The sequence below is a fragment of the Grus americana genome, chromosome 12 (genome assembly GCF_028858705.1).
Source record: "Grus americana isolate bGruAme1 chromosome 12, bGruAme1.mat, whole genome shotgun sequence".
In the NCBI taxonomy this organism is placed as follows: Eukaryota; Metazoa; Chordata; class Aves; order Gruiformes; family Gruidae; genus Grus; species Grus americana.
The window spans coordinates 12,202,251-12,229,992 of record NC_072863.1 but is presented as its reverse complement, the minus strand read 5'-3'; the positions used below and the strand labels follow the sequence as shown (position 1 = coordinate 12,229,992).

Here is a 27,742-nt window from a genome sequence, read left to right as displayed (position 1 = left end):
CCTCCCCAGAAAATATGCTTGCACACACACACTCATATCTACATACATGCACGCACGCACACACAGATGTGCCACACACACACATTCATACAGGAAAAACAGCTTGCAAACTCCTGAAGGTGGAAAAAGGCAACTTGCAAATGTGCCTTTGTTTTTTATAAGCTCCCTCTTCCCCCCTCCCATAACCCCACATTGCCCCTTCCCTCCCAAATAATTGCCTTGTCCTCCCCCCTTCCCAGCTCTTCCAAAATAAATATTCTTTTTATTTGTTGGTTTAAAAGATTCTTTTAGGCTTGTAAGCAAAAGAGAGGGAGAGAGAAAAAGAAAAGAGAAATCTCATAGCATGAAAATGAAACCTCACCATCTCATGAATCTATGAAAGAATAAACATGAAGAGGTTAAGAGCAGTGACAGAGGAAAAATTAAAAAAATATAATAATACCGAGAAGAGAAAGATGAAATTCAGTAGTGAAATGGAAGTGAGGATAGCGCATTAGTGAGCACAGCCAAAGATAACCTATCCACCCCAAGAGTTTTTGACTCAATTTCTTTAAATGTCCCTCCCCCCTTTTTTTAAATTTTTCTTGGTTTTTTTTCTTTTTTTTGTTATTTTTTCTGGTTTTTTCTTTCTTTTTTTGCTTTTTGGCTTTTTTTTTTTTTTAAAATGGTTTAAGTCCTTCAGCAGGAAACCAAATTGAGACAAACACATCCCCCCCTGAAACCAAACCCCCTCCCATATACCCTTCTCTCCCATACCCCCACACACATTCTGTGGTTCTACATGTGCTGAAAAGAGAAGAGTAAGCTTAGAATAAATCTAATGAATCAAAAGAATAAATGATAATGATAGTAAAGAGTAAAACCCAAACCCAAAAGACCACAACACTCCTGTGTTGTCATTGTCTGAGTGTCTGTCCCTATCTCTCTTGGAGGCTGCAGGCATCAATTTACATAGTACAACCAGTAAACAAGGTTGAAGAATCCAAAAGTGATTGGAAAAATGATTCGTGACCATTTGTCAATGGTGCTGACATCTGTCAGGTCTGGGATTTTGAGCTTCAGCTTAGATGACCGCCGGCGAAGACGGCAGTTGGCACGGTTGCGGGCCGCAGCATGGTGGGTCAGCGGGACATGACGGTCCAGGGTTGGGTGGTGACCAAATCCATCCCGAGAGGCCAGCTGCTTGCGGAACTGGATTCCTGAGCCTTCAAAGGACATGACAGAGTTTCGAGAGTCGCCAACACTGCTCATCATGTCCGTGGCCAGCAGCTCGTTGTTCATCTCCAGAGTGCTGAGGAGGATGTTACCATAGGGGTCAACCTAGAACAGGGAAGACAGAGATAAAGGTAGCAGGGATGTCCTGTGCACAATGCACACAGGGCTACACCATTAGGGATGACTTTTAACTGCTTTCTGTGTAACAATACCGCTGATTGGGTCATTTGTGAGCTCTGAACCTGAACTTCTGCGTTTGAAAATGTTGTCCATTGTTGCTGGAGTTGAAGGACTAGCCACAGGTGCTTGCAGCAAACTTTTGAGCAGGGTACTGTGATTCTGCCAACACAGTAGGACCAAAAGCCACAGGGGGACTTTTGGGACCACCTGCCCTGTGCAAGAGGATGGTCCTGATGAGACTGGCTTGACAATGATGACAAAATGATCAAGGAGAAAAAAAAATCTCCAGTAATCACCAGACAGGCAAACTGGAGTTTATCTCTCGTGATGAGGAGAACGGCTGCTCCACAGCTCACTCAGGACTGAATGAACAGTGGAGAGCCTGAATTCTCCTGCCACAATGAAAGAAGGGGACAAACCTGCTCTCTCACCCTCTTCTCCTCATAACGGTGGCGCTCATTGTTGGCCTTGCTGATCCGTTCACTCTGTTTCTTTTGCTGCCGGGGGCCTCGCCCAAAGAATATGTAGTTGACAAAAGCATACTCCAGGAGCGCCAGGAACACGAAGACAAAGCAGCCCATGAGATAAACATCAATAGCCTTGACGTAAGGGATCTTGGGGAGAGTCTCCCGCAGATGGGTGTTGATGGTAGTCATTGTGAGTACCGTGGTGACCCCTGTAAGGAGAGGGTAGGTGCTGTGTTACCAAGGTGGGATGGTTTCCTGAAATGCCACTCTGTTTCCCCATCCCTCCTCCCAGCTGGACAATCTCAGGAGTGACAGGAGCAGTGCAACTGGGAAGAAAATTGTCATTATTCTAAGCCCATCTGCCCAGTACAAATTGCTGCAGAAAATAAACCAGCCGCCAACAGTGGGAGAAAATGTCAAAGTGGAGTATCATCAGGATGATGGGGATCAACATCCTCTGCACCTTGGTTCTTTAAGTCCTCCCTGATCTTCATTCTTTCCCTCAGTGTGGTAGGAAACTTGCAGTTTTGCTCTCAGTCTCTCAACCTCTTCTCCTCTCTTTTTTCCACTTCATGAACTCATCAGGCTTCCCTGGTCACTACTGAATGCCTCAGTATCCTTGACAAGAATTTACTGTGTCTTTCCAATGCCATGAATAGGAGAAAGAGTAAAGAGATTCCCTCTTCACAGTGCTCTCTTTTTCTGCCTGCCTCATAGGCTTCTGTCTACACCCTTGGCCCCATCAATTACCACTTTCTTCTCACCAGCTTTACCACTCACTACTTCATTTATCATCTGTACACATTCCTCCCATAGTTCTTATGGTCTCTTTCTTAGGCCTACTCATATTTTCTGCATCTTAAACATTTCTTGGTCTTATTGAACACTTTTTTTCCTTTCTACTCATTCTCCAAGAGCCTATTGTACCATGATTTGTCTCACAGCTTCAATCCTCTTCTTTAGTTTCTTCTCAGACTCTTCCCTTCTCTGGACTGTCAGAGTGGCCTCAGATCTGTCTCTTTGACAGTCTTCTACCAGCTTCAGAAAGATGGCAATAAGCCTTCATGCTTCTTTTGGGGACAGTGACTTTTCAACCTAGTCTTCTTTTCCCAATTCTCTAGTTCAGCTGTCCTGCTTTTCTTACTACCTTGCTGATCTTTTCTTCTAGTGTCCCTCCTCCTCATCTCTCTGTTGGCAGCTCTTTTAGCCTCCATGACCTTAATTTGCTCTTCTGGTTTCAGCCCTACCTCTACAGTGACAGCTCTCAAGCCTCTCTTTGCATCCTGGACCTCTGCTTGTCCTGTTTCCCCTTCCACCTTCCTCCTCATCACATCTTTGCTGTCATTCCTAATAAAAGATTTAAAGAACTAATAGTCTTCAGTTCACAGAAAAGTAAACAGAAGGGAGATATATTTATATACATACAATATATTATATTGTCTATATTTAGACAGTAGTCTAAATATCCAGAAATCTGGCACAAAGAAAGAGGGAATAGAATGTTCTGCACATCTCCATTAAGAATTGGACAAATTGCAATGGAGAGTTAGGACAGAGGCAAAGAAGAGTTTTTTGATTGTACGAGCAGGTAAATCTGGAAGTGCCCAGAGGAGGCTCTGGAGTCTCCTTCTTTGGAGCTTTTTAAGGACAAGTTAGATGGAGACCTGTCAGGAACAGTTTAGGGAGAGCTGTTCCAGTTCTGATCTACAGTGTTTTTATTCTGTCTTCTCCTCTGAATCCAGATGTCAGCAAAAATTCAACAGCTGTGCATCCTGTGTCCCTTCTGCTTGTACTTTCACTGTGCCAGCAATGTCTGCCCTGGTGTCTTTCTTCTCTCACTGATTATGCTCTTGTCAATACAACTTACCTTTTTAATTTACCGTGTTCTTCTTGTTCCCTCCCTGACTCCCTGCTCCAGCATCCCCAAGCAAGCACAGCCAAATCATCTATTTTATATCTTTGTACAAACCATCCCTCCTCTGAGACTTCTCAAACTCTGTCTTCTCCTAGAGCTAATTTAAGCCCCCAACCTTTTCTTTAAGACCCAGCCTCTACCTGTGCCCCATTGCCCCTCTGAGCCTTTTCTCACTCACAGATGAAATCCTTCTCCCTCCTTGGCTCTCCTATTTCCTCTGAACTTTCTACCATGTTGCATAGCCCCATTCTCATACACCAGCCATCCCACCCCTTTCTCCTGTTCCTTCTTCAAAATCCTCATCTGCAACCCACCCCCACTTCCCTTCTGTTGCTTAAAAGACCTCAGTCTTTTCCTCTTATAGGAAAACATTCTTATTCAGGGGAGCATGTGCTTAAGGAGAACTTGGATTTTTAACTACTGTCCCACATTTTCCTTGGTTATGAAGGTCTTCAGCTATAAAAAGTGTCTGTATGGGGCCTAAACGATAAGGAAAATGTATAATGCCACTTCCTTTATTTTTTCATCTTTTCCATTCTTACTAGTCTTTGGCCACCCACCCTTAGCATTTATCATCCAACTAACCAGTTCTGGCACACCTGTCGACCAAGAGGTGTCCAGACTTCCTTTCTTAAGAAAACAAGTATAAAACAGACTGAAGGAACTGGTGGGCTCATGGCATGTCAGTCTTACATGTCTGAGAAGCTGTGACCATTTATGCTTTTGTTATAGAGTTTAAACTTGCACCCACAGAAATTTGTGGTAGAACTTTTACTGATTCAAATAATACAGACTCAAGCTTGGGAAGTACTGATACTTCTGAACAAAAAAAAAATAGCTCTTCTGGCTGAAAATTTGAAGTTTGTTCTCAGAAAAAAATGTCCTTCATTTGGGACAACAAGTTTGATTGATAGACCTATGTGGCTTGCTTAGCTGCTACCTCATACAGAATAAAGTATTTTCTTTCTTACAGCTGTCCTAGCTGATCTCCCTCAAAAAATCACCTTCTTCAACACATAATGGAAAAGTACATACCCAGTGCCACTCGTGCAGCAGAAGCATCATAATTGATCCAGAAGGAGACCCAGGACAGGATGGTGATGAGAATAGATGGCATGTAAGTCTGCAGGATGAAGTAACCAATGTTCCTCTTAATCCGGAAACTCAAGGATAAACGCAGATATGAACCTGTCAATGAGATATTAAAGGGAGATGTCATTTCAGAGGAGGGCAAGGCTGTCTATATGGTAAGAGCTTAGGTTAAGAATTGAAATTTTACTTGGAAAATGTTCTCAAGAGGCGGGGATAATGAGAAATCTCTCTTTTTTTCTTTATTTGGTCTTGCAGACTGACCAGTTTTTGGAAGGGGGCTCTTCAGAGTCTGATCAGTTGGCTCAGAATATTAAGAAGAAAGGAAAGTCTACATAAGTTACTTTATTATATCAGACGTAATGGGAGAATGTCTGTTCAGTGCTGAAATTGCTATTATGGCATGTGCCAATTTGATACAGGTTTACACAGGAGACTTTAACTCTATATCTGGATGCAGTGAGATGATTTTCCAATGTTTCATGTGCTAGCTTTTCCTCCAAACAGCAATGAAGATCTGAATCATATTTTTTCCATGCTGTTCTAAAAATGGGTTATGGTCAGACTGGGCAAATTCATATGCAAATAGAGTACTGCTAGTTAATCTGTAGGTCTTTTTTTTTTTCCCCAAGTTGTTGCAACTTAGTCCTGATCTTTTAGCAAACCTAATGGGGATAGTGATGACAATAAGTACTTTTACAGTCCTTCCACTGTAGCAGGGTCATTTTGACATGGACAAAGCAGGGCCTCTCTCACTGCTGTGAAATAAAGTCCATGTCATTCCTCCTTCCCACTTCTGTCCCTTAAGCAACACAGCAGCCTGAAATAGGGGTGTAATCATGGGTTGGCAGCTAAAGTAACAAGAGAACAACAGTCTTTAATGATCAAGGAGGCAGACTGGGAAAAAGGTTATGCTCTCTCATGATTATGTGCCATTTGCGTAGCTTGAACACAGTATCTCACCAGTCTTTTTTTGAAGGTCTTACCTATTCAGACTGTGAACATCTTTTTGAGGAACACTGCCTCTTATTTTGCATCTCTAGATTACCATTGCAATGGGACCCTGCTCCCAGCATGACTCCAATGCACTATTGTAACAACATCACTGTCTGCCACCACCGTTGATAGACTCAGGCTGTGATTTCATGGCATTTCAAAAATTGTCCTATTTAACAGGGGTGTGGCATGCTGTTTTGGCAGTGAACTCTATGCCAGATCAAAGTGAAGACAGCAACCAAAATCCAAACCCCTCCAACTTTCAAACTGGCAGTATCTGAATCGTGCAAGGTATTCTCTCCAGATCTTTCTGTTGCTGTGTACAGATGGGTTTGCATCATTTCATAGACCACTTGCTTTTCAACTGATATATTCCTCTGCTTACTATTGCACCTACGTTAGCTTCGAGAGCCAGTTGCAAAACACATAAAAATAAGGTAAAGGCTGAGAACCTTCTAAAGAGGTTCTGGTTTGAGCTCAGTTGGTGTTTTGACTAAGAAAAGAAAACAACTGAAAAAAAAAAGAAAAAGATCCCATAAGTGTCTGAAGAGAAGCAGCCAAAAAAACCCCAAACTTGGTGAACACAGAAGATGCCTCTTTTCCAAAGGAACAGAACCCTAAGTTGAAGCCTAGATCCTAAGTTAGTACCTCAGCATCTGAATCAGAGGAACAACCACATAGCTGTTGATCAGCAGAAGGTTTGCACATTCCATCACATCTCTTCAGCAGAGACTCACCGGTGGTGAAGACCACTTCCCTGCTGACCAGCCTCTGCTCGATTATGGTGAACTGGGGCAGTTCTAGCACCTCCATCCCTGTGACAGCAGAATCATTTCCTTGCCAGAAGAAGACAATGTCATCAACCGTGTAACCATCTGCAGAGATGAAGAAGCACAGAGAGAGAACTAAGCTGATAAGCTGAAGCAGATGACACCCCCATTTTCACTAAGGCAATCGGGAAGAGGATCCAAAGGAAAGCCCACACCACCAGTTAGCAAGCATAGCCGCTCTCTGCTGACATACTTTTCTTCTTCAGCTGAGCTTGGAAGTACAGTCCTCAGGAGAAGAGGAAAGAATTGGTCAGAACTCACATTTCTATCTAGAATTCAGGTGAAAAAGGTAAGAAGTGTCCCATCATGCCTTGACTTGCGCTACGTAATCTCCATGGCTGACATGACAGGGACCTGTGCATCAGAAGCCTCTGTCAAATGCACCAAACACGACATTTTGGTTTTTAAAAACTGCCTCCTTTTACCAGAAGGGGGAGACCACACAATACATTCTGATGGGGACTAGGTAAACAGAGCATCTAAGTATTAAAAATTCCCAGAAAGAAAAAGATTTACAGCAGCAGTTGAAAAGAAATTTGAGCATCAGCACACACCCCTCTTCTAAGTACTCTCAGTCAAAATTTGGAGCCGGGAAGTGGACAGAGTCTCTGAGATAGGGCTGCTTTTACCAAGTGCTGGCTGAAAAGAGCAGTCAGTAACGGGAGAAGAGAGGAAGGGGAGTCAGGCTGGTAACACAGGGAATGAGGCCCAGGGGATGAAATCATGCAGCTCCCCTCCCATCAGTGTGATGTTCACAGCCCTGCCTGTTGCCCCTGTGGGGCAAGGATTCATCTCCACTTGAAAATTAACGCTGCTTGTGGCAAGCTGGGTTTTGAAGCACTGTGGCTATTGCTGCACAAGGGGTGGCCTACTATTCTAAGCAAAGTGCAGAGCTGCATGGGAGCACCTCCGTGTGCAAAGAAGCAGTAAGATATGTACAGACTTTGGTATGGCATGGTGCATGGCTTCCTTTAGAGCATGAACTTTACCTATGCCCATGGACAGCTTTTATTCACAACCTGCACTGCAGCACAACAGCCTGCCTTATCCATAAGCCCTCACAGTAGAGAGGCAGATGGCTAGCAATACCCAGCAAGGGTATCCACTGGGGAGAGCTGCCACCAAAACCAGCACCAGTGTATCAGTGGGATCAGGGGAATGAAGAGCTGTTGAATGAACCATGGAGAAGAAATTCTTTTACCTAGCCTTAGGGGACAAGGGTTAGCCCAGATCAGAGCTGAACCTTTGAGCATGGTGTCATCCTGCAGCTCTTGAGTGAACAAATTGCTGAGCAACCTAGTCTGATCTCATAGCTGACCCTGCTTTGAGCTGGGGGCTGGACTAGAGACACCCTGAGGTCTCTTCCCAAACTGAACTATTTGATGGCTGTATAGTCTCCAAGCCCACATCCCGCACTTTCAGTCATTACTGCGCTTATTCATGGGGTGCTAAAAAATAATAACAATCTTCCAAATGCCATGCCAGATCTGCTTCTGATATAAATCAGCTAAGCCAGGGCTCCACCTCCTCCCCCCATGGCATGATCCTGCTCCCAAGGCAGTAAGTGGTAAAGCACCCACACCCATGAGCCCACAGAGATTCAGGACCCTTACATTATCATCTCATCTGCTGCAGAAATTGGGGTGTCACAGGCTGTTGCACTGCCTCGAGTACCCCAGTTTTGTGCACAGAAACAGATATTTCCATCTGGCTGCAGCATCTCTCACAGACCACTAAGAGCAAGTGTGAAAAGCAGCAAGAAACCAAGTCCCCCACTCCTCCCAGTGGTTGACTTCAGCAGCTTAAACACTCTGTCAGCTAAAAACATTGTATGCTATTTTACATTTGAATTCATCTGGCTCAGACATGGAGACTCTGGTGGTTATTCTGAATTTTTCTAGGAGGTTACCAAGCTGTTTCCACCCTGCGCTCCCCCTCTGCAGAGGTGCACCCAGCCTGTAAACAAGTCACCTCTCTACCTCCTTTGCAGTAAACAAACTAGATTGAGCTATTGAGGTTTCTCACTGCAAAACATCTGCTCTAGCCCTTGAACTTCTTTTTAGCATCTTTTCTCAATCTCTTCTGATTTCTTAACTTTTCTAAATTTTGGAAACCAAATATAGACAGAGTCCCTTCCCTCATCTCACCAGCAACATATTCAGAGGCCAATCGATTCCCTGCTCTGACTCACGGCTCTCCTGGTTTATATAACCAAGGCTTGCTCCAGCCCTTTTTGTCAGAGCCCTGCTATGAAACCTCCAGCAGCGGTGTCCGGGGCTGCCATCCCTTCATCATTTTCCCCAGTCGACACCTGTGTGGGTTACGAGTCCCTCAGTCTGGCAGCCTGGCCCGCGCTCCCACACCCAGGCACAGACCTCCACATTTAGCTGTATTCAAATGCATTCTGGATGTATTCAGATTGGGAGGTATTCAAATGTGCAGCAAGCAAGCCACACAGACTGCTATCTTCATCCACATATTCAACAGCAGTGACTTCAAATTTACTTCCCGATCAGCAATGAAAATGTCAAATTACAGTAACTAATTTTAGGAGATCTCACAGTTAACTAGCTCTATTCCATTTATTCTATGACCTGCTGGTATTTGGTACCAATTTTTGTATTTTTTTTTTATTATGGCATTATGCAATATGAAATCAAACATGTTTTTCAGGAAGCCATTTTTAAAACTGATTCTAAAGGGAAAGGTTGTTCAGTCTAAAAATAAATGCTTCGCTTTGATTTCTAGCTTTAAAAGAAAACCAAATTTCCATTTTACTTTTAAAAAGTAAAAGAACTTTCACAAAGACAAGTTATTTCAACCTGAAATATCATGAAGTATTGATATGTCATCTTAAAACATCAGATCAACAGCCTGTTTGCTGCCTGCCTCATCAAGTTTTTGTTGAATCCTGCACAGCTAGGCAGGGGTATATGCAGTGAAGGCTGTTTTTGGGAAGGAGGGATAGGATCAACAGGCAGTGCCAGCACTGGTTTATCTTCTGTAGGTACGTGCCCCAAGCTTCTGTGGGGAAGAAGACCCCAGCTGCCTGCTGCTGCTTTACAAACCCAGCACCTCTGCACCACAAAAGGGCTATTTTGGTAGCTTGTGGTGGTTTGCAGGTTTTTTACATACTTTGTTTTTTAAGCCAGCCATAAAAGGACTGTTATTCCAGCTTTGTGTGGACTTGGAAGCAAACAAAATGGAGCCCTGTGGATTTTGAATGTGCAAGTGTGTAAAAGACAAAGGCTCTGAGGAAGGAAACAATTGAATCTCTTCATCTCTGTGGATCTTAGAAATATTGTAAGGAAATGTAGCTTCGACTAACAAATTGGCTCGACATGTCCCATTAAGAACAAACTCACAACATGTGGAACTGTGGGTAATTCTCTGCCTTCTGTTTTCTTGGTTGTACCATAAACTATTCTCAAAATGCTAAGGAGTGCCAGAAATGACATGTCATTAGTGCCTCCAGCAGGACCTAATTTACATCCCATTACCCACCACGCCAAGTGCTGCGATGGCTGTGCATCCCAAGCGACCTGAGTGGCAAGCAGGAAGGGGGCTCCCAGGCACAGGCAGGGCTGGTAAGGCAGCACAGCACCTTCCAACTATGGATGCTGTGGGACCTCTTTTATGAAAAAAGCAATTCTCTGATAATCATCGCTGAAGCTGCATCATCATTACTGTGAGATCTGCTGCTCTGGACCGCTCCTGCGGGAATACTGTGGTGCATTTTTATGAGGGAGAGACAGACCTCCTCCACCACTGCGGTCAGGAGAGGCTTTCCATAGGAGTCAAGGGAAGACACAAGTGGGGAGGGTCTGCAGGAGGGCTCAGGTCCCACCTCTCATGTAGAGTAGGGACAGCCACAAGTGAGGGCATGCTCCCAGGGCTTTCTTAGGGCTAAGGGAAGCTTCCCTTCTCCCGAGGGTGAGAGGGACTTTCATGCCCAGCCTGCTGTTAAAGCTCCATTTTCCTGGGTACTTCCCCATGAGGTCCCCTCAGGATGGAGTTTGGATGAGGGAGCCTGGTCCTGCCCCAGGGGACATCCTCCAGGAGGGGTGGCTGGTAACACCCCTGGGAGGCATCCCATGAGTGGGAAGTTGCAGCTGCAGCAGGTGGCATCGGGTGGCAGTGCGTGGTGGAGGGTGGGCGCCAGGCATACGCACAGCTCTCGATCTCCAGCGTGCAGTTCTGCTGGTCCAGGGGGTACCTCCGCAGATCCATCATGCAAGCAGCTGTGGTGGTGATCCTGAAAGGGGAAGGGAGAAAAAAAATATCAGTTATATGTTTTATATTACAAAAAAAAAAAAATCAGTTGTATGGTTTTTCTTACCAAAAAAAAAAAAAAAGGAGAAATGAAAGGCAGATGTGAAAGGCAGCATTTGGGGCTGCCGTTTCCCTGGAAACCAGGGAGATCCGTGGTGGGAGGTGTGCAGGGCGGGGGGCTGAATGCGGCTCACCCTCAACTGCACAGCTTAAATCCTTCATGACTCACGTCAGCAAGGCAGTATCTCTATTAACGGGGTGGGGAGGGATTTGTGTTCTCTCCCCTGAGAGAGACAAAGAAACAGGGAGTAGGCAGAGCTACGGGCAGGGGGGAAGAGGAGAGGCATGTTAGCTTATAAGAGGCAGACAACCGACAGTGTCTGTAAAACAGAAGATGCATTGATTAAATTGGCAGTGACCTGTAGAGAATAGCTGACCACATTATCACACCCCTTTTCCTCCTGAATTGCCCCAATGATGCTACTTGCAGCCCCCCACCCACCCAAGCCCCCTCCATTGCACCCACTTTGGCACTGCCAAATCCGAAAGCCCAGACCCCACAGACGGGGCCCTTCTGCTCCTGTGGGCTGACAGCTCTGGTAACAGAGCCACTCTTGCGCAAATGATTGCATGATCACGATTCATGAAAGACACATGGGGGTGTGTGTGCAACCCCCCAGAAAAATAAATATGGGGAGAGAATGAGGGTTGGTGTTGCTTTGGTGGTGTCAGAGCATGAGGTGGGAGCAGAGCGGCATGGTGCCCATGGTGGGGTTCACATGAGGGTGCAGGAAGGGTTTGTGTGTGTTACAAGTTGTACATGAAGGAGCATCGTTCTCTGGGATGTGGAATTTTGGGGTGGGATAGATGAGGGAAGGGGGCATGAAACAGGGACAGAGCAAATCAACAGCTAACTTGCTAGCCCGGCAACGCCACCCTGGAGTTAACAGGCTGCCCCTATTTCTCAAATATATTGCTCCCCTCACCCTTTAATGCCATTTTCTTCCTGTGCGATGCATGTGTGCAGAGTGCTGAAGAGGGGGGAGAGATCGATGAATTCCCCCCACCACTACCACCTTTTTCAATTAACCATCTGGAAGGCATTAATCAAGCTACACTTTTTTTTACTATGTAGGCATAACCAGTGAACTGTTAATGAGAAAGCTTTATCTTCTGAGCCCTGTGGCCTGGGAGAGAGAAAAGAGAGAAAAAAAAGAAAAACAAGAAAGCAGAGAGGAGGAGATGTGGAACCAGAAAAAAAGGAAGGGAAAAAAAAAAGAAAAAACCTTCAATGATAGAAAAAAAGACCAGAAAGGGGGAGAGAATGGGTGAAGCTGGACAGAAAATTGGAAAGGAGGGGGAGGAGGCGGGGGGGGCAAGCAACCACGGGAGAGGGCTGCCTTGGTTGGGGTGTCAGGGCAGGGGCTGTAGCAGGGCAGGCAAGCAGCCCCGCAGAGCTGCTGGCTCTTTAAGAAATCTCGTGTGCTAAATTTATCTCTCTGCTGTCTGTGAAGACTGTTTGTAGGAGATGAAGCCTTGAGGAGAGCCTTTGCCACTGCCTGCCGTGCTATAAATAGAACCGAAGAGACGGAGGGAATTTATATATATCCTCACTGGGTCTAGATACAACATTGCAACTGCCCTCTCTCGGAGCAGGGGGCCCAAGTGAGCTCTTAACCCTTTTATCTGGAATGCGAAGGGAATGGAGGAGAAAGCTCAGAGGGGAAAAAGGATAACAGGACAGGAGTCACTTAAAAATTATCACCACGGCTTCGGTATTGCATGTATTGCTTTTGCAGCCTCTCAGTTTGGCATCTCTAGGAGGGCTGCTGGAAATGCAATCCCTCTCCCACCCTGATCTTCCTGGACCAGGGTAGCTGGGCACAGGACACCACAGTGGAGGAGCAGATCCAAAGCACACCTGGGGGGAGCTGCACCTTGCCAGGAAAGCCCAAAATGGCAGGTGCAGAGTCCATCCTAGCCAGGCACTGAGACCAAAGAGTCACGAACGGGTATGACTCATCCCCCTATGCCGCACACGGAATATACTGTATATATTATACTGCACCCATGGGAAATGGCAGTTACGAATGCATTTTCCTCTTTTCCATAAAGTGTGAGATACAAAAATGGATTAAATGAATATTTTCCACCCCATATGTGGGACTCTGTCGGCTAAAAAACCTTTCCACAGTGTCCATCCAAGAATTGCAGCCTGGCTGGCTAACTTAGCCACACAAAGGACATCCAGGGGAAGCCTTTTCTGGTTTGAGAGAGACCCTCTCACCTCCTGACAGGATTTGCTTATCACCTGCAGTGCTGGTTGGAAATGCAGAGCACGACACAGTGAGCTACGGCTACCACACTCCATGCACCAAATCCTGCTCACACTAACAGCAGGCATAAATACAGAGCCATTCCAATGATTTTTGCAAGATCACTCCAATTTTTATCAGGAGAGATTTACATCAGGGCAGAATTTAGTCCTGTTGATGCAAAAAGAAGAGAACCTCAGGACAGGTTTAACAGAAAGGAGAGAAACAAGATTAAGAGGGTATCTGTCCTCAAAAGCCAGATAATTTCTCTTTCCTTATGATTAAAGGGCAGGTGTATCCACACCATATAGTTCCGCATTCTCCAGAGACACCCCAGCTGGCTGCAGGTCCGAAATGCTGCTCGGGCAGATGAGAATTGGGACCACATAGAGTGAAGGCTTTGTTCTGTTTTCAGAGCAGAGGTAGCACAGCCACGGGCAGCTGTCCTGGGCTGTAGCCACCTGCTCATCTGGAGCATTTCAGCTGTGGTGCCATACCCACAGTGAGGTGCACCTGGCAAGCCCAGGGACACCAGCACCACAGGACCACCTGGATGTAGGGTTCCCGAAGCATGACAAGATGCAAGGGGCAGCTGGCCTGGGGCATTAGGTTCAGCTCAGGTCCTGCCTCTGGTCTTCCCAAATTGTGATAAACCAGCCCTACTTGAGATAAAGCAAGTGAAATCCCAGAGAGGAAGGGGGTATTTAATTCTTTAGACTTCAGGTCTCAAAAAAGCATCTTGGACACCAACTTCCCTTTGCCATACCCTGCTTTAGTCCATGGGTGACCCACGGCATCACATCCCTGTCATTGCTTTACATAGCACCTGCCACTGTTGGTGAAAGGTTCACCTGTGGCCTCTGGGACTGACTCAATATTCACTTGCTCCTATACAGGCCAACAAGATATTTCTGTAGCTCCTTTGGTGGCTGTGTACTATGGGCAGGTGGGACTCACAAAGGGATGAGAGGCTCCACTCACTCCTTGCAGCCAAAGGGAGCAAAACTTAGGCTCTGCAGAGACCTTGTGGGGTCACAGCACATGCCATTTCTGGGCCAGAAGGCCACAGGACCAATCTCTGCCTCACGTGTTCATGGGTATAAATGTATTACCTTGATACACTCTGAGCTGTTGTGTGAAGAGATGTGTTTGCTTGGCACAGAAGGCAGCATGGGGAGGACTGGGTGGAGAGATAGATGGGGAGGATTGACACTAAGGAGCTCCTGGGTGTCTCAACAGGGTTAACAGGCACTAAAGGTGGAAGGAAAGTAAGAGGTGGAAAAATGAGGAGAGGATCAAAGAGTGATGACGGCATAAGCACTGATGGGGGAGGTAGGAGTGGAGATGAGAGACTGGAGACCAGATAGTGCAGGACAGGAGGCCACTGGGGTAAGGGAACAGAGGAGAGGGATCAGGGGAAGCAAGGGATAAAGCAGCCTGGGGAAGAAGAGCTAGAGAAGAACAAGAGGTTAAAAGACAGAAAGCAGAGGAGTAGATACTTTGTGAGAAGGGAGATGAGGAGACAGAGAACAAACCATCGCCCTGTAAACAGTTCTAGACAGAGCGTGCTGCCTCCAGGATACACAACCAAAGTGAAAGGGAGCAGGGAGTGTGGGGGCTGAAGGGAATGCCGGGGAAGGATGCCACCTTCCCTATGGCATTAGCAAGAGGTGCTGGCGCCTGGCCAGGCTGCGTCTTCTTCCCTCTCCCTCCTCCTCTCCCCCTTCTCTACCCACCTCCCTCCCCTTTTAAATTCAAAAATTTGTGTGGTGTGAAATTTCATCTGCTTTGACGGCAATTCACAGAGACACTGCCCATTGGAGAGGAGAGGCTCGCCTGCGCTTTGCACGATACGCTCAATGAAGCAGTCCTGCTCCCTCTAGCCGCTCAGCCTGGCAACCCCTCCCACCCCCCTCCTTCTCCAGCTCTCCTTTCCTCCCTCAATTTCTGCCCACCCCGTGGGCCTCCGGGTCAGCCCCCTCATGTGTCACAGCCTTTACACCTCCTTCCCCACAAAAAAGACATTTCTGCCCTTGCCCTAATCATTTCTCCTGAGGTCTGTAGGCAGTCGTGTTATCAAGCGGCCAAGTCCTCACTGCCCTGCTACTTCACTGCACAGCTGGAAGGCAGACATAGTTCATCTGGGGGGAGACAGGGCTGTGGAGAAACCACCATACGTCTCAATAAAAGAGTAAAAAAGGGACATGCATTCGTGAGATGTCAAGCAGCTCTGGCTGTGGGCTGATGGAGATCCCCCTTCTTTGCCAGCACCCAGTGGATCTAAGCAGAAGTCAAAGTAGCATGGATACCTCACTCTGGAGAGCATTCTTCAATCCCAGGAGAGGTAGACACTATCTCTAGAAAAGCAGCCACGAAGTTCTAAGTCACACAGGGTGAGTGCTAGGTCTCTATTTATTACAATGAGGAAAGCTCTGCCCACCTGAAGCTAGTATTGACAAAGCAGATGCTGGCATCAAATGGATAACGCAACTTCACCCTGCTGTCCCTCCGCTGCTGCTTGCTGTGCAAGCTGAACCCGGCAGCAGCAGAGGACTGTCCCACCACAGCGATAGCTCAGAAGGGAATGCTTAAGTTTCTGCAAACCGTCAGTCATAGAATCATAGAATGGTTTGGGTTGAAAGGGACCTTAAAGATCATCTAGTTCTAACCCCCTGCCATGGGCAGGGACACCCTCCACTAGACCAGGTTGCCCAAAGCCCCATCCAACCTGGCCTTGAACACTTCCAGGGATGGGGCATCCACAGCTTTTCTGGGGAACCTGTTCCAGTGCCTCACCACCCTCATAATGAAGAATTTTTTTCTTTATATCTAATCTAAATCTATCCACCCTCAGCTTAAAGCCATTCCCCCTTGTCCTATCACTCCATGCCCTTGTAAACAGTCCTTCTCCAGCTTTCCTGTAGGGCCCTTCAGGTACTGGAAGGCTGCTATAAGGTCTCCCTGGAGGCTTCTCCTCTCCAGGCTGAACAACCCCAACTCTCTCAGCCTGTCCTCACAGGAGAGTTGCTCCAGCCTTCTGATCATCTTCATGGCCTCCTCTGGACTTGCCCCAACAGTGTCCTTCACAAATATTTCAGTTATCTGACATGAACACCACCAGCCATTTTATTACCTCTCTGATCCTCCTCATCACTGTTTACTTATTAATGGCTTCTTCTGTCTTATTTAGAATGATTGTGTAAGTTCACAGACATAGAGCAGAAAAGAGCTCCGACCTGCCATTAAAACCTGCTGCAGTTGAATGTCTTCTTTCCATCTCCTCCTTGTGCTGTTGCTGGCCACCTCCAAGGTAGCTGCCCTTTCAGCTCCTGCCCCAGTCAGATCTCCCTCTACCAAACTTCAGCTCTGAAGGCCCTCAGCCACCCATTCATCCTCTAGATCATCTCCCTTGTGTTGGGAAAACCAAATTCACCATCTACAAGTGTAAGGGGCAAAAAATTACTTCCCCAAAATACCATCTGATTTCAAAAGGAGCAGGGCCAGATTCTCTAAGGAGGACTGACTGGGTAGAAGAGAGGGAAAGACTATTACTTTTGAAGTGTTCCTAAAGCAAGTGGGGTCCCTTTCTCTTTAAGCTCATCCTTACAAAAAAACCCCAACTACTGCACTGTCCGCATCATAACTGTGTTTATACCAGCAAACTAAACATGCCTGGCACTGTTTTCTGGGGCCAGTGTCAATTGGTACAGAACAGCCTTCGTCAACACTTAAATTCTTATCCACAAAAAATGGGTCTGGCTGCATGCAGGATGTCTGTTGAGAATGGTCACAAGCCTCTGCTGTGCTCTAACTGGGAACTGCCCAAGAAACTGTGGACACAGACCAAACCCAGGAAACATTGACTATGCAGGCCACTGATGCCTAGTGCTCAGGAATGTTCCCTGATACCTTCAGCTTCAAAAGAATGTGGCCTAAAATTCAGTATGGATGAGAATAGGAGGAGTATAGCACAAATACCCCCACCATTGCCTTCCTAATTCAAAGGGAAACAGAGCCAGCAGTTCAGGCACTTACCTTATTTTGCAGTTATGAATTAAGTGTCATTATGCAAGGACTAACACAAACACTCTCACAGCAAAAGATGAACATTATTTCAAGCTGCTGGTTGCAACTTTTTGGATTTCATATCTCCTGAGAAGCTGAAGATGCTCCTGTCCCCCTGGTATACAGAGTCCCAAAGCTCACAACAGTTTGCAGCAATGAGGGGAATGGATGGAAGCAGCTCAGGTTTTGCAGGATTTGTGCAGGCTCGCCCCATGGGGCAAGTTAGACTCATAAGGGAATTCTACTAAGAGGAGAGAGGGAGGCAAAATTGCTGTTTTGCTGAACATGGGAAAAAATAAAATTGAATTTTTACTCTGTACATTCTCAAAGTCAGTCAAAAAAAACATGCTGGCAAATGTCACCTTCTGCCTGGCAGTAAGGACAAACTTCAAAGGGCCTGGAGGGATTTATAAACCCGTGGGGAATTTTGCCATTCTTTTAACACGGTCTGATCTTTGCAAACTCCTGGAGGTCATGTTAGAACCAAGAGCAAGGCAAGGATATGCAATATTTTCCCCTTGTGTCTGTTTGCCTAAAACTGACTCCATAAGCCTTGGCACAATACTGCTAAGGTCACTCTGTTTCCAAAAGCATCTGTGCTTGCATAGGCATCCTTGATAAATAACACTGTGCGCTGCACTCAGATGGGGGATGATAGGAAAAAAAAGCTCTTCTAAACTAGTACTCAGGGTACCAGTCATCTAAATCAACCATTTTTCCACCCCGGGAGAGTACAAAGCAAAGTTGCATTGGCTGTAATGTTTTGCTTTTCTGCCTCTTTATTCTATTCCAAATGCACCATGCATCTGGCAAGTTGTTCAACTGGATTTGGGGACAAGAGAGACCCTAGTGGAACACATTTAAAAAGAATTAATTTGTTAGGGTTGCTTCAGACAACAATGACCTGCACTTAATGGAACAGGAGGTCTCTTGCTTCAACAGCGTCAGGCTGGGATGAAGTTGAATTAAGAAAACAGTAACCCATGACTTAAACCTGTGGGATTTGACAAAGAATAGACAGGGTCCAGGGATGGGCTCAGACTGGTGGCTAGGACAGGATAAGCAGGAAGACTAAGAGGTACTGCCAGGGTGAGCTGGGGGTTCAGGGCACACAAGCTGTTTCAGTGATCTGTGAGGAAACAGTGGGAATCAGCTGTTTGTGTAGACTCCTTGACCTCCATTTTTGCTAAAAAACAAGGAAGTGTAGCACAGGCAGCAATTTCAGCTAGGCCCTGATGATGCTTGCCTCTATTCTTGCAACATTAAGGATGGAGAAGCAGCTCTGGCTTGCTGCTTTATTCTGTTTTAGTGAGATCCAATTTCTTCCACAGCTTCAAAGATTATTCTGAAATTCCATATTATTAAACTTCCTTCTAGTGTTTCCAGCTAAGTCCCTCATCCCGATCCTAGGAGGCAAAAATGCAGAAGGGGATCTGTCCTTAACCTCAACTGGGGAGCTGAACTCGTAATTAAATTCTCATTTCTCCTCACCCACCTGCAACAAAACCTTCTCCCACCCCCACATCTTTGTGCTAAGGAGCTGGCCCAAAGCAGAGCTCTGTGGTGGGAGTGGTACAAAGCTGCAGGATTAGCTCCAAGGGCCAGCTGGATGGACATAAGCCCAATTCTTTTCACCCAAGCTGCCAAAGTAGAGATTTCTGTTGCCTTTGCCTAACCTGCGGAGGGAGCAGGCAGAGCTATAGAGACAGGGTAGAGCCTGAATCATCTCTCACATTTCCAGAGAAATCTCTCTCAGGGAGGGAAGGGGAAGCAAAAATCACAGATTTCTTCCCTTCTGGACTGTGAGATGGAACAAGAAAATTTCTCAGTGGTCTCAGTACAGAAGAAACTCCTCAGTCTTAACCCATCAGGCCATCTTCTCTGCAGAAAATCAAATAACACCCATGGAGATAACAAGAACATGGCTGCAAACAGCAGGCTTCAAGTGAGACAGGAGCAGGAGAAACCTTTCTACGCGCTGGAGAACCCAAGAACCACAGTCTGGGACCTGGGGAATGTAATACAGACAGGGCTGGGTCCTGATCAAGAGTCAGGTTGGAGACGGGAGCTATGAAGAAGTCCTCAAGATGAGCTCCAGCAGAGCCCCAGCCGTGGGGAGCAGGCAGGGCAGCCCTGGAGGCACTGTACACCAGGCTGGCATGGGGGGCTCTGACAGCGTACCTGGTGTTGGATGAGTGAGTGGGTGGGATGCTTGACATATATCTGTTAACCTGCACCTATGTAAGGTGAGCTAGAAGTGGTGCTCTAGCTGCTGCCTTGCCCAGGAACAAGGTCTGGTCCACAAGCAGGTCAGCAGTAGCTTGCTTCAATGCGAGGGCTGACAGCCCCCAGGAGCCACTACCTTTCAGGGAGCATCTGACTGATGGGAACTTACCATGTGAAAAGCAGAAATTAAGTGCTGCCAAAGTAGATGCACCCAGCTTCTCTCAGTTTGAAAATTTTTAGTTGTTTCAAGTACAACAATTCTTTCCTCCCTGCTTTAAACAGTGAACAGGTATTTACACTGATGAGGACAGCAAGGGTATGCTTCCCCAGGAGAGCACTCACTGGGCTCAGAGCCCTGCTATGCCTTGGCACCTTTGCATGCGTCCAAACTGCCTAGAACACACCTCATTGCAGTGCCTATCATGGACAGGATTAAAAAAAACCACAACACGCATGCACACGCTTCCCACCACCACTACCACCTTCGCAGGAGGAGATCCCTCATTCTCTCCACACAAGATTTAGTCTCCGTCATCAAATTCCTCTGCAGTTTTTCAGTTGCTCAGTTTACATTGCCTGGGCTCCTCACCAGCCAGGCGTTGCATCTCGCTTGCTGTCCACCCAGCTTCACGCCTGCTTCCCAGCATCCCAGCCTGCCTGCTCCCCCCACAAGCTCAGGGATGCGGTCTGGGCTCCTTGAAGCACCTGTTTTGCTGGAATCCAGGTTTGTCCCTATTTAGAATGAAATCAGATAGCTTCAAGATTTCCCTGAAGGATGTTTTAAAGGCTGGTTTCAAATATGATTTCAAATTGCCATATGAGAATTTCAGCATTGTTACAGTTTTTAGGTCTTTGAAAACAGATAGCAATATACTGATGACATCAGCATTTGACAAGTGTCTGCTTCTTTCACTAGCAAATGGATGCTACGTGGTCTAGAAAAGGAAATAAAAATCTCAGGCCATAATGTATTGCTTGTATGTGTGATAATGTAAATCTTATTGAAGGCAGTGACTGGGAGAATGCAGAACCGCCCACTGCAGGAGAAGATCAGGTTCGAGAATATCTAAGGAACCTGAAAGTGCACAAGTCCATGGGACCTGATGAGTTGCATCCACGGGTCTTGAGGGAACTGGCAGATGAAGTGGCCAGGCCACTCGCCGTCATATTTGAGAAGTCCTGGCAGTCTGGCGAAGTTCCCGCCAACTGGAAGAGGGGGAACATAACCCCCATTTTTCAGGAGGGTAAAAAGGAAGACCCAGGGAACTACAGGCCGGTCAGTCTCACCTCTGTGCCTGGCAAGATTATGGAGCAGACCCTCCTGGAGACTATGCTCAGGCACGTGGAAAATAAGGAAGTGATTGGTGACAGCCAACACGGCTTCACTAAGGGCAAATCGTGCCTGACAAACTTGGTGGCCTTCTACAATGGGGTTACAGCATCAGTGGATAAGGGAAGGGCAACTGACGTCATCTACCTGGACTTGTGCAAGGCATTTGACACTGTCCCACATGACATCCTTGTCTCTAAATTGGAGAGACATGGATTCGATGGATGGACCACGTGGTGGATAAGGAATTGGCTGGATGGTCGCACTCAAAGAGTTGTGGTCAACGGCTCAATGTCCAAGTGGAGAACAGTGACGAGTGGTGTTCCTCAGGGTTTGGTACTGGGACCGGCACTGTTTAACATCTTTGTCGGCGACATGGACAGTGGGATCGAGTGCACCCTCAGCAAGTTTGCTGATGACACCAAGCTGTGTGGTGTGGTCGACACGCTGGAGGGAAGGGATGCCATCCAGAGGGACCTGGACAGGCTGGAGAGGTGGGCCCGTGCGAACTGCATGAAGTTCAACAAGGCCAAGTGCAAGGTCCTGCACATGGGTTGGCGCAATCCCAAGCACAACTACAGGCTGGGCAAGGAATGGATTGAAAGCAGCCCCGAGGAGAAGGACTTGGGGGTATTGATTGATGGGAAGCTCAACATGAGCCGGCAGTGTGCGCTTGCAGCCCAGAAAGCCAACCGTGTCCTGGGCTGTGTCAAAAGCAGCACAACCAGCAGGTCGAGGGAGGTGATCCTGCCCCTCTTCTCCGCTCTTGTGAGACCCCACCTGGAGTACTGCGTCCAGCTCTGGCATCCCCAGTACAGGAGAGACGTTGGAGCGAGTCCAGAGGAGGGCCACGAAGCTGATCAGAGGGCTGGAGCACCTCTCCTATGAGGACAGGCTGAGAGAGTTGGGATTGTTCAGCCTGGAGAAAAGAAGGCTCCGGGGAGATCTAATTGCAGCTTTCCAGTACCTGAAGGGGACCTACAGGAAAGACGGTGAGGGACTGTTTATGAGGGAGTGTAGTGACAGGACAAGGGGGAATGGGTTTAAGCTGAAGGAGGGTCGATTTAGATTAGATGTTAGAAAGAAATTCTTTACTGTTAGAGTGGTGAGGCACTGGAACAGATTCCCCAGAGAAGCTGTGGATGCCCCATCCCTGGAAGTGTTCAAGGCCAGGTTGGATGAGGCTTTGGGCAACGTGGTCTAGTGGAGGGTGTCCCTGCCTGCAGCAGGGGGGTTGGAACTAGATTATCTTTAAGGTCCCTTCCAACCCAAACCATTCTATGGTTCTATGATTCTATGATTGTGGCAGGGGTGGACTAGACAGTCTTTGGAGGTCCAAAGAAAACCTTTGATGATTCTCTATGTTACTCAGACATCAGTAGTGTTAATAAAGAAGCTTGAAATAGTGAGGGAAATATTGACATAGGTGAAAAATTCTCTACATAAAATTAGGAGTTCTCTGAAATGCTTTTTCCTTAAATGAAAAATTTCTCCCTAATTTTTTGTTTAAAATTTGATGAAACCAATGCAATTTCTGACAAAAAAGCCATTAGAAGGGAAAATATATTGAATTCAGCCAGCGCTATCCAGCTCTTCCTCACTATTTTATCAGTCTCTATCCACTACCCAACAGCTGATTGCTTTGTGGGTAGCTGCTTTAAGCCTCCCTTCATATTGCAGGCTTTCCACATCATTTTAGCACTTTCCTGCTGCATGCCACAGGTGAACAGCTCTGCTATGCTTCACAGGCACTTTTAACTCCTGCAAGGTGTCTGAGGACCAGGCAAGCTCAGGCAGTATCATGTGCCAGGTCATACCTCCTAAAAAGCCTGTCACCTCTGCCGGTTTGCATCTTCCTGTGCCACGTCATGTTTGCAGAGATAAGAGTGCCCTCTGGGCTGGATCTGGGCTCCAGGCTCCTATTTGGCCTTTTGGGAATTATGCCATCTGCTACCTTGTTGGGAAAGGTGGTAGAGAGCACAAGACCCAGCTCCAGCCCCACAGCAGCCCAGGACCGCCACCCCAGCACCACTCACTGCTGTTTATGCATTCCTTTTGTTGGAGATGTGGCAACCAGCTTTTAATCCAAGCCCAGTGGGAATTAATTTTGGAGTAAGCTTTTGTATCGAACACTTTCCTAAGGTGTAGCTATATTACATCTGCTGCACTCCCTTCATCCACTAATTTGCTACTTCTACCAAAAACAAGCATATGCTTTTCTGACACACAACTTTCACAATGGAGCAGAGTGGAGGAATGAAAGGCTTCGTTTACTCATGCAAACAAGTTATCTGAAGCCTGATGTTGTTCTCACTGAAGTCAGAAACAAAGTACCCATTGACTTCCATGGGAGCTAACTCGGACCTTGAGGTCTGATCCAGCACTTGAGCTTGATCCTGTCAGTCGCTTGAACACTTGCTGAAGACAGGGGCCTGCCAGGGTGTCATTCTCCCCAGTCTCTGACATCAGAGACTGCTGGAAAGAAAAATGACTGTTGTGCCACAAATAGCATGATTGAGTCACTTTGCTACAGGATCAGCTCAAAGGAGGGGGAAGTGACTGGTGAGAAGGTAGCAGGAGAAGGAGCAGAGCTGTGGTATCTTGCTCAGGGAAAAAACAAACAAGCAAGCAAAGGGAAGAAACAGAAATCGCGTCCTTTGGCTTTCTTCCATCAGGGCAACTTCATTTTATGCATCCGAAAAATGCAGGAAAAGACAAGAACAGGCTTCAAACTCCAGGGAGGACCTGCACTTTTCTCCCTGTTTGCAGGACAAGCATAGGTGCATTTTTACAAAGATAAAGGGTACACAGGTGAATATGCAATGACTATTTTCTTGCTTACACCTGCTGTGCACTTGGCTATGTATTTTTGAACAGGATCACAGTTATTTGCACCTGCAAAACCAGACCTCATACTTCTGTTGTCAGCAAAATTGCAGGTGCAGGAGCCAGTACAGAAAGAAGCCCTAAAGAAATCATTGTTTATACCACTATGAATAAAGCTAGAGGGTCTTCAAGTATTCAGGGCACCTGGCTTGTCCCCCAAAACCCCAGTGCTTTCCGATAGTAACAGCCAGCCATCCTGACCTGAGGCACAGTTCAGGAACAGGAGCTGCAATTTCTCAGTGTTTTGTTTTTGCAATTGCCTTTTTCTCCAGGGGCAAGAGAGCAGCTTCCAGGAAAAACAGCCAAAAATTAAAACAACACAGGCAGCTCTTACTGTGGCCCTGGAAATAATAGGGGCAAACAGCTGTCATTTTCTTTCTTTTGGCCTGGATGCAATTTTTCTCATCTCACCCGTTTACACAGGTCATGCAAGGGAGCTGAGCTCCCTTCCCCGCGGGAGGGGAAGAGAAGGGACAGCGCAAGAGGTGCTTGCACAGTGTCCCAGCCCGAGCCAGCTCAAACGCAAACCCTCCAAGGACTTCCACAGCCTGTTACCTGTGGTGCAGGGTTCACACTGCTCATTATGTGAACTGACTAAATGGCAGCTGATAAAAATATACTAGCATTTCTGCTGCTTTTGCTGTATGGGTGTGTGCAAAGATTTCCCACCAGCCTGGGGGGAGGCAGATCTACGTTCAGGTGGACTGTCTCAGCAGCAAAGAGCAGCCTAAGCTTAACAGTACTCTTTGCCCCCTTCTTCCCAACAGGCTGAATTAATGCGCCTACCTACCCTAAGACAAAGCTTCTTCTTGCCTAGCCTTCACTCTTGTTTTAACACAATGATGAAATTTGGGGTAGTCAGCTGTGGGAAAGCTGCAGTCTTTCTGGTGGATCAGTAAAGCTGACTCAGGGCTCCCTGGCAGTATCAGCCAAACAACATCACTGGCCCAAGGTAGACATGTCCTGGGAAGGGAGAGGCAGAACTGGGACAGAGTCACAGAATTGGGTTTGTTGCACTTTTTATTGTCTCTGGGCCCAGAGCAAAAGGTATCCACTGATTGGAAGGAAAAAGTAGTACATAAATCACCACACATACTGCAGCGTGTCCCTCTGCACCAGCAGTGACTGCTCCTCCTTTGGCTTCCCAAGGCTCTACCATAGGGAAAGCACAGGACACAGCCACCTTGCTGCCCTGGCAGGATGATGCCCTGGGCAGCCTCCTACTTTGCTATGCCTACACCCAGCCCTACCGTCCCCAAAACAGCACTTCTACTTAGAGAGGAGGAAAAAAATCATAACAAGTCAGACTTTGCCACAAAACATGAAGCAGCAGAGGAGCTGATACTGTAAATGGGAAGGGTGGGTGTACCCTCTTTGAAGGAGAAAGGTCTTTCCTCCCCCTTTTCTGCACTGGGACGTAAGCCCAGAGCTGCTATTGCAATCATTTGTGAATGTGGAGGCAGGTCTAAAAAGCCAGCTGTGAATTTGGCGGGGGGCGGGGGGGGGGGGAGAGAGAGAGAGAGAAGCTCAAAAAGCAGACAAATACAGAGTTGGGAAAATCATTGCCTAGATTTCAGCCACAGCATCCAAAACCAGTCTTACCTATAGCTGCCCTTTTAACCTTTTATAACTCCCCTTTTTAGTCCTCTGCCCCCTCCATTTAACTTTTTTACATATGGTGGCATATCCAGATAATACAACAAGGCCAATCTTTGCCACCTCCACCACACACAAGCACAGCACCATCAAAGACTGTGGACTTGCCTACGTTAATTTATTCCAGACACCACAAAAAGCCTCCCCGCTGAGGACCATTCCCCTACTAGGTATCAACTTTCAAGACTCAGTCTTCGGAATAGGTCTGGTAAAGAGACATTTTTTTAACTGTATAAAAACATGTCTCCTATCTCATCTCAGATATGACTAAAGTTATTTGACTCAAATGTTACAGAAATTCAGCCTTAGATACAAGAGTAACAAAGTCTCATCTCCATAGGCCAAACTTGCAGAAAATTATAAGCAACTGAAAATGAGTGTTTCAAATGGAAGTGTTATGCAACATGAATGACAGTAACCTGAAATGCTCAGAGCAGACTATTCTCATCTCCAATATTCATCTATAGCAGCACAGGAAACTTTGGAGACCTGAAGGAAACAACCATTTCCAGCTTGGAGAAAGAATAGATATTTATAAGTGTGCAACACTTGAGCATCTTTTGGGTCCTCGCCTTACCAGAATATATTTGGAAATGGAGGAAGTTTAGATAAGATTTCATTCTCGACCCAACCAACAAAGATTCCCCTTAGACTTACCTCAGGCCATACAGGACAGTTCCATCAGGATGGAGCCGAATCATGCGATTCTTCACTGTCACCCCGTGCAGAAAGGACTTCTTGTCATTCAAGAAATAGGTGTCAGGCAGCCACAACTGGTCAGCTACCCGGTTGTCCAGGGTCAGGTTGAGAGGAAGGTCATTATACGCCAGGCGTTTGTCCCGCCAGCTCTGCTGGAAGTACATGGTGATGGTGTAGTCCTGGGAGAGAAACATGCAAACATCAGCCTGGCTCCAGGGTAGGGATGTAAGTCAGTCCCTTCACTACTGCCGCTTCCAAGACCTTTGGTGGGTCTCCAGATTCCTTGGCACCAAAATGTTTGTGTCCACACCTCCACCAGTTGGGAGGACTGTGCTTTGTTCCAGGAAAATGGAAACGAGCCTGAGCTTTGTAGGGGAGAATAAGACATTACATGACTCCAGTCAAACAAAACTGCATCCCACTCATGTTGTCCCAGCCTGCTGAGAGTTTGGCTGCAAAACCAGTAGTAGTTATGACTACAATAGCACTAAAGGAGGTCAACCGACAGTGGGCTACACTATGCCAAAGACCTCAAGGACTGATCTCCCAATTAAGTCACATAAAGGTGTCTTGACACAATGCAGTCACGCTCAGCCACTGCTTGTTACCACGCAGTTGGTAAAAGCCAATTTTATTTCGAGCAGAAACTCAAAATATTCCCAAGGGCACACGGAGAATCTCACCTTGAGGACAAGGTTTCAAAGTCAACCCAGGCCAGCCATCACAAGCTGTTAGCACTTGCCTTGTTATATGAGATAAGTTGGGAGTTTGTTGCGATTCTCAGGAAGGGACATATGTGGAGGAAATCTGTTACCAGTGGAGCATGATCCACTGGTAAAGGAGCAGTTCCCTAACCATGCCCAGCTAGCACAATACTGTACCTATCTCCTGCTCCTCTCCTGTTCAATAGTAAAAAGTTGACACTTCAAACTGCTGCTAGGACAAGAATTTTATAGAGGGCAGGGAAAGCTGTTTGGTGGCCGACAGCTGCAGCTCTGCAGAAGCCATACTAGTTGCCGGACAGTAACAGCACATACAGGGGAAATCCAGAAGCCCCAGATCAGCTTGTTCAGAGACACAGTACTGTGGCACCATACTAGAAGAACAATTATTTCTTCTCAGGTAAACGAGTAGTACAGGAAGGGGTCTTGTACACACCAATGACAGAAAACTTTCTCACCACAGATCTTAAATAGGCTAGGAGCCAAGATTTTGGTGGGGAAACCAGCTAGCATTAAAATAGCAGGATGTTGATTAGGAAGTGGGCACAAGTCTTGCTGACAGTGGCCTTACAGAAGTCAGTAATTTTTCACAAGTCCCTAAATAAAAAGTATTTTCAAAAATGTATGCAAATGATCTAGAACAGGTGAGGCCAGAGACACATTGTCTCTTCCCAAACAGATACCTACAGTGTCACAGGAATCCTCCTGACCACACAGATTTGCATGACGGGCGTTTCTGCTCCGCAAATTCCAGCTCTGTGCAAGGGGCTGGTGAGGAACTTGTGGATGCACTAACATCTGGGCTGAGCACAGAGGCATCCTGCCTGCCTGTCTTCTCCCACTGACTTCACTTGAAGCCAGGTTTGATTAGCACTTCTG

General features: G+C 46.7%; 1 protein-coding gene across 2 annotated transcripts in view; it reads right to left on the bottom strand.

Moving 5' to 3' along the window:
• Positions 1-200: 200 nt before the first annotated feature.
• GABRQ (gamma-aminobutyric acid type A receptor subunit theta) overlaps positions 201-27,742 on the bottom strand; it is a 77,529-nt gene continuing 49,987 nt past the window's right edge. The window contains exons 4-9 of one of the 2 annotated variants that reach the window (XM_054839325.1): positions 26,100-26,320; positions 10,865-10,947; positions 6,600-6,737; positions 4,813-4,965; positions 1,827-2,071; positions 201-1,320 (exon numbers count right to left, since the gene is read on the bottom strand). In XM_054839325.1, the coding sequence (XP_054695300.1) occupies positions 943-1,320; positions 1,827-2,071; positions 4,813-4,965; positions 6,600-6,737; positions 10,865-10,947; positions 26,100-26,320 (1,218 nt within the window). In that variant the 3' untranslated portion in view covers positions 201-942. Of the gene's footprint in view, positions 1,321-1,814; positions 2,072-4,812; positions 4,966-6,599; positions 6,738-10,864; positions 10,948-26,099; positions 26,321-27,742 lie in introns of both variants that reach the window. The other variant, XM_054839324.1, reaches the window with a different exon arrangement.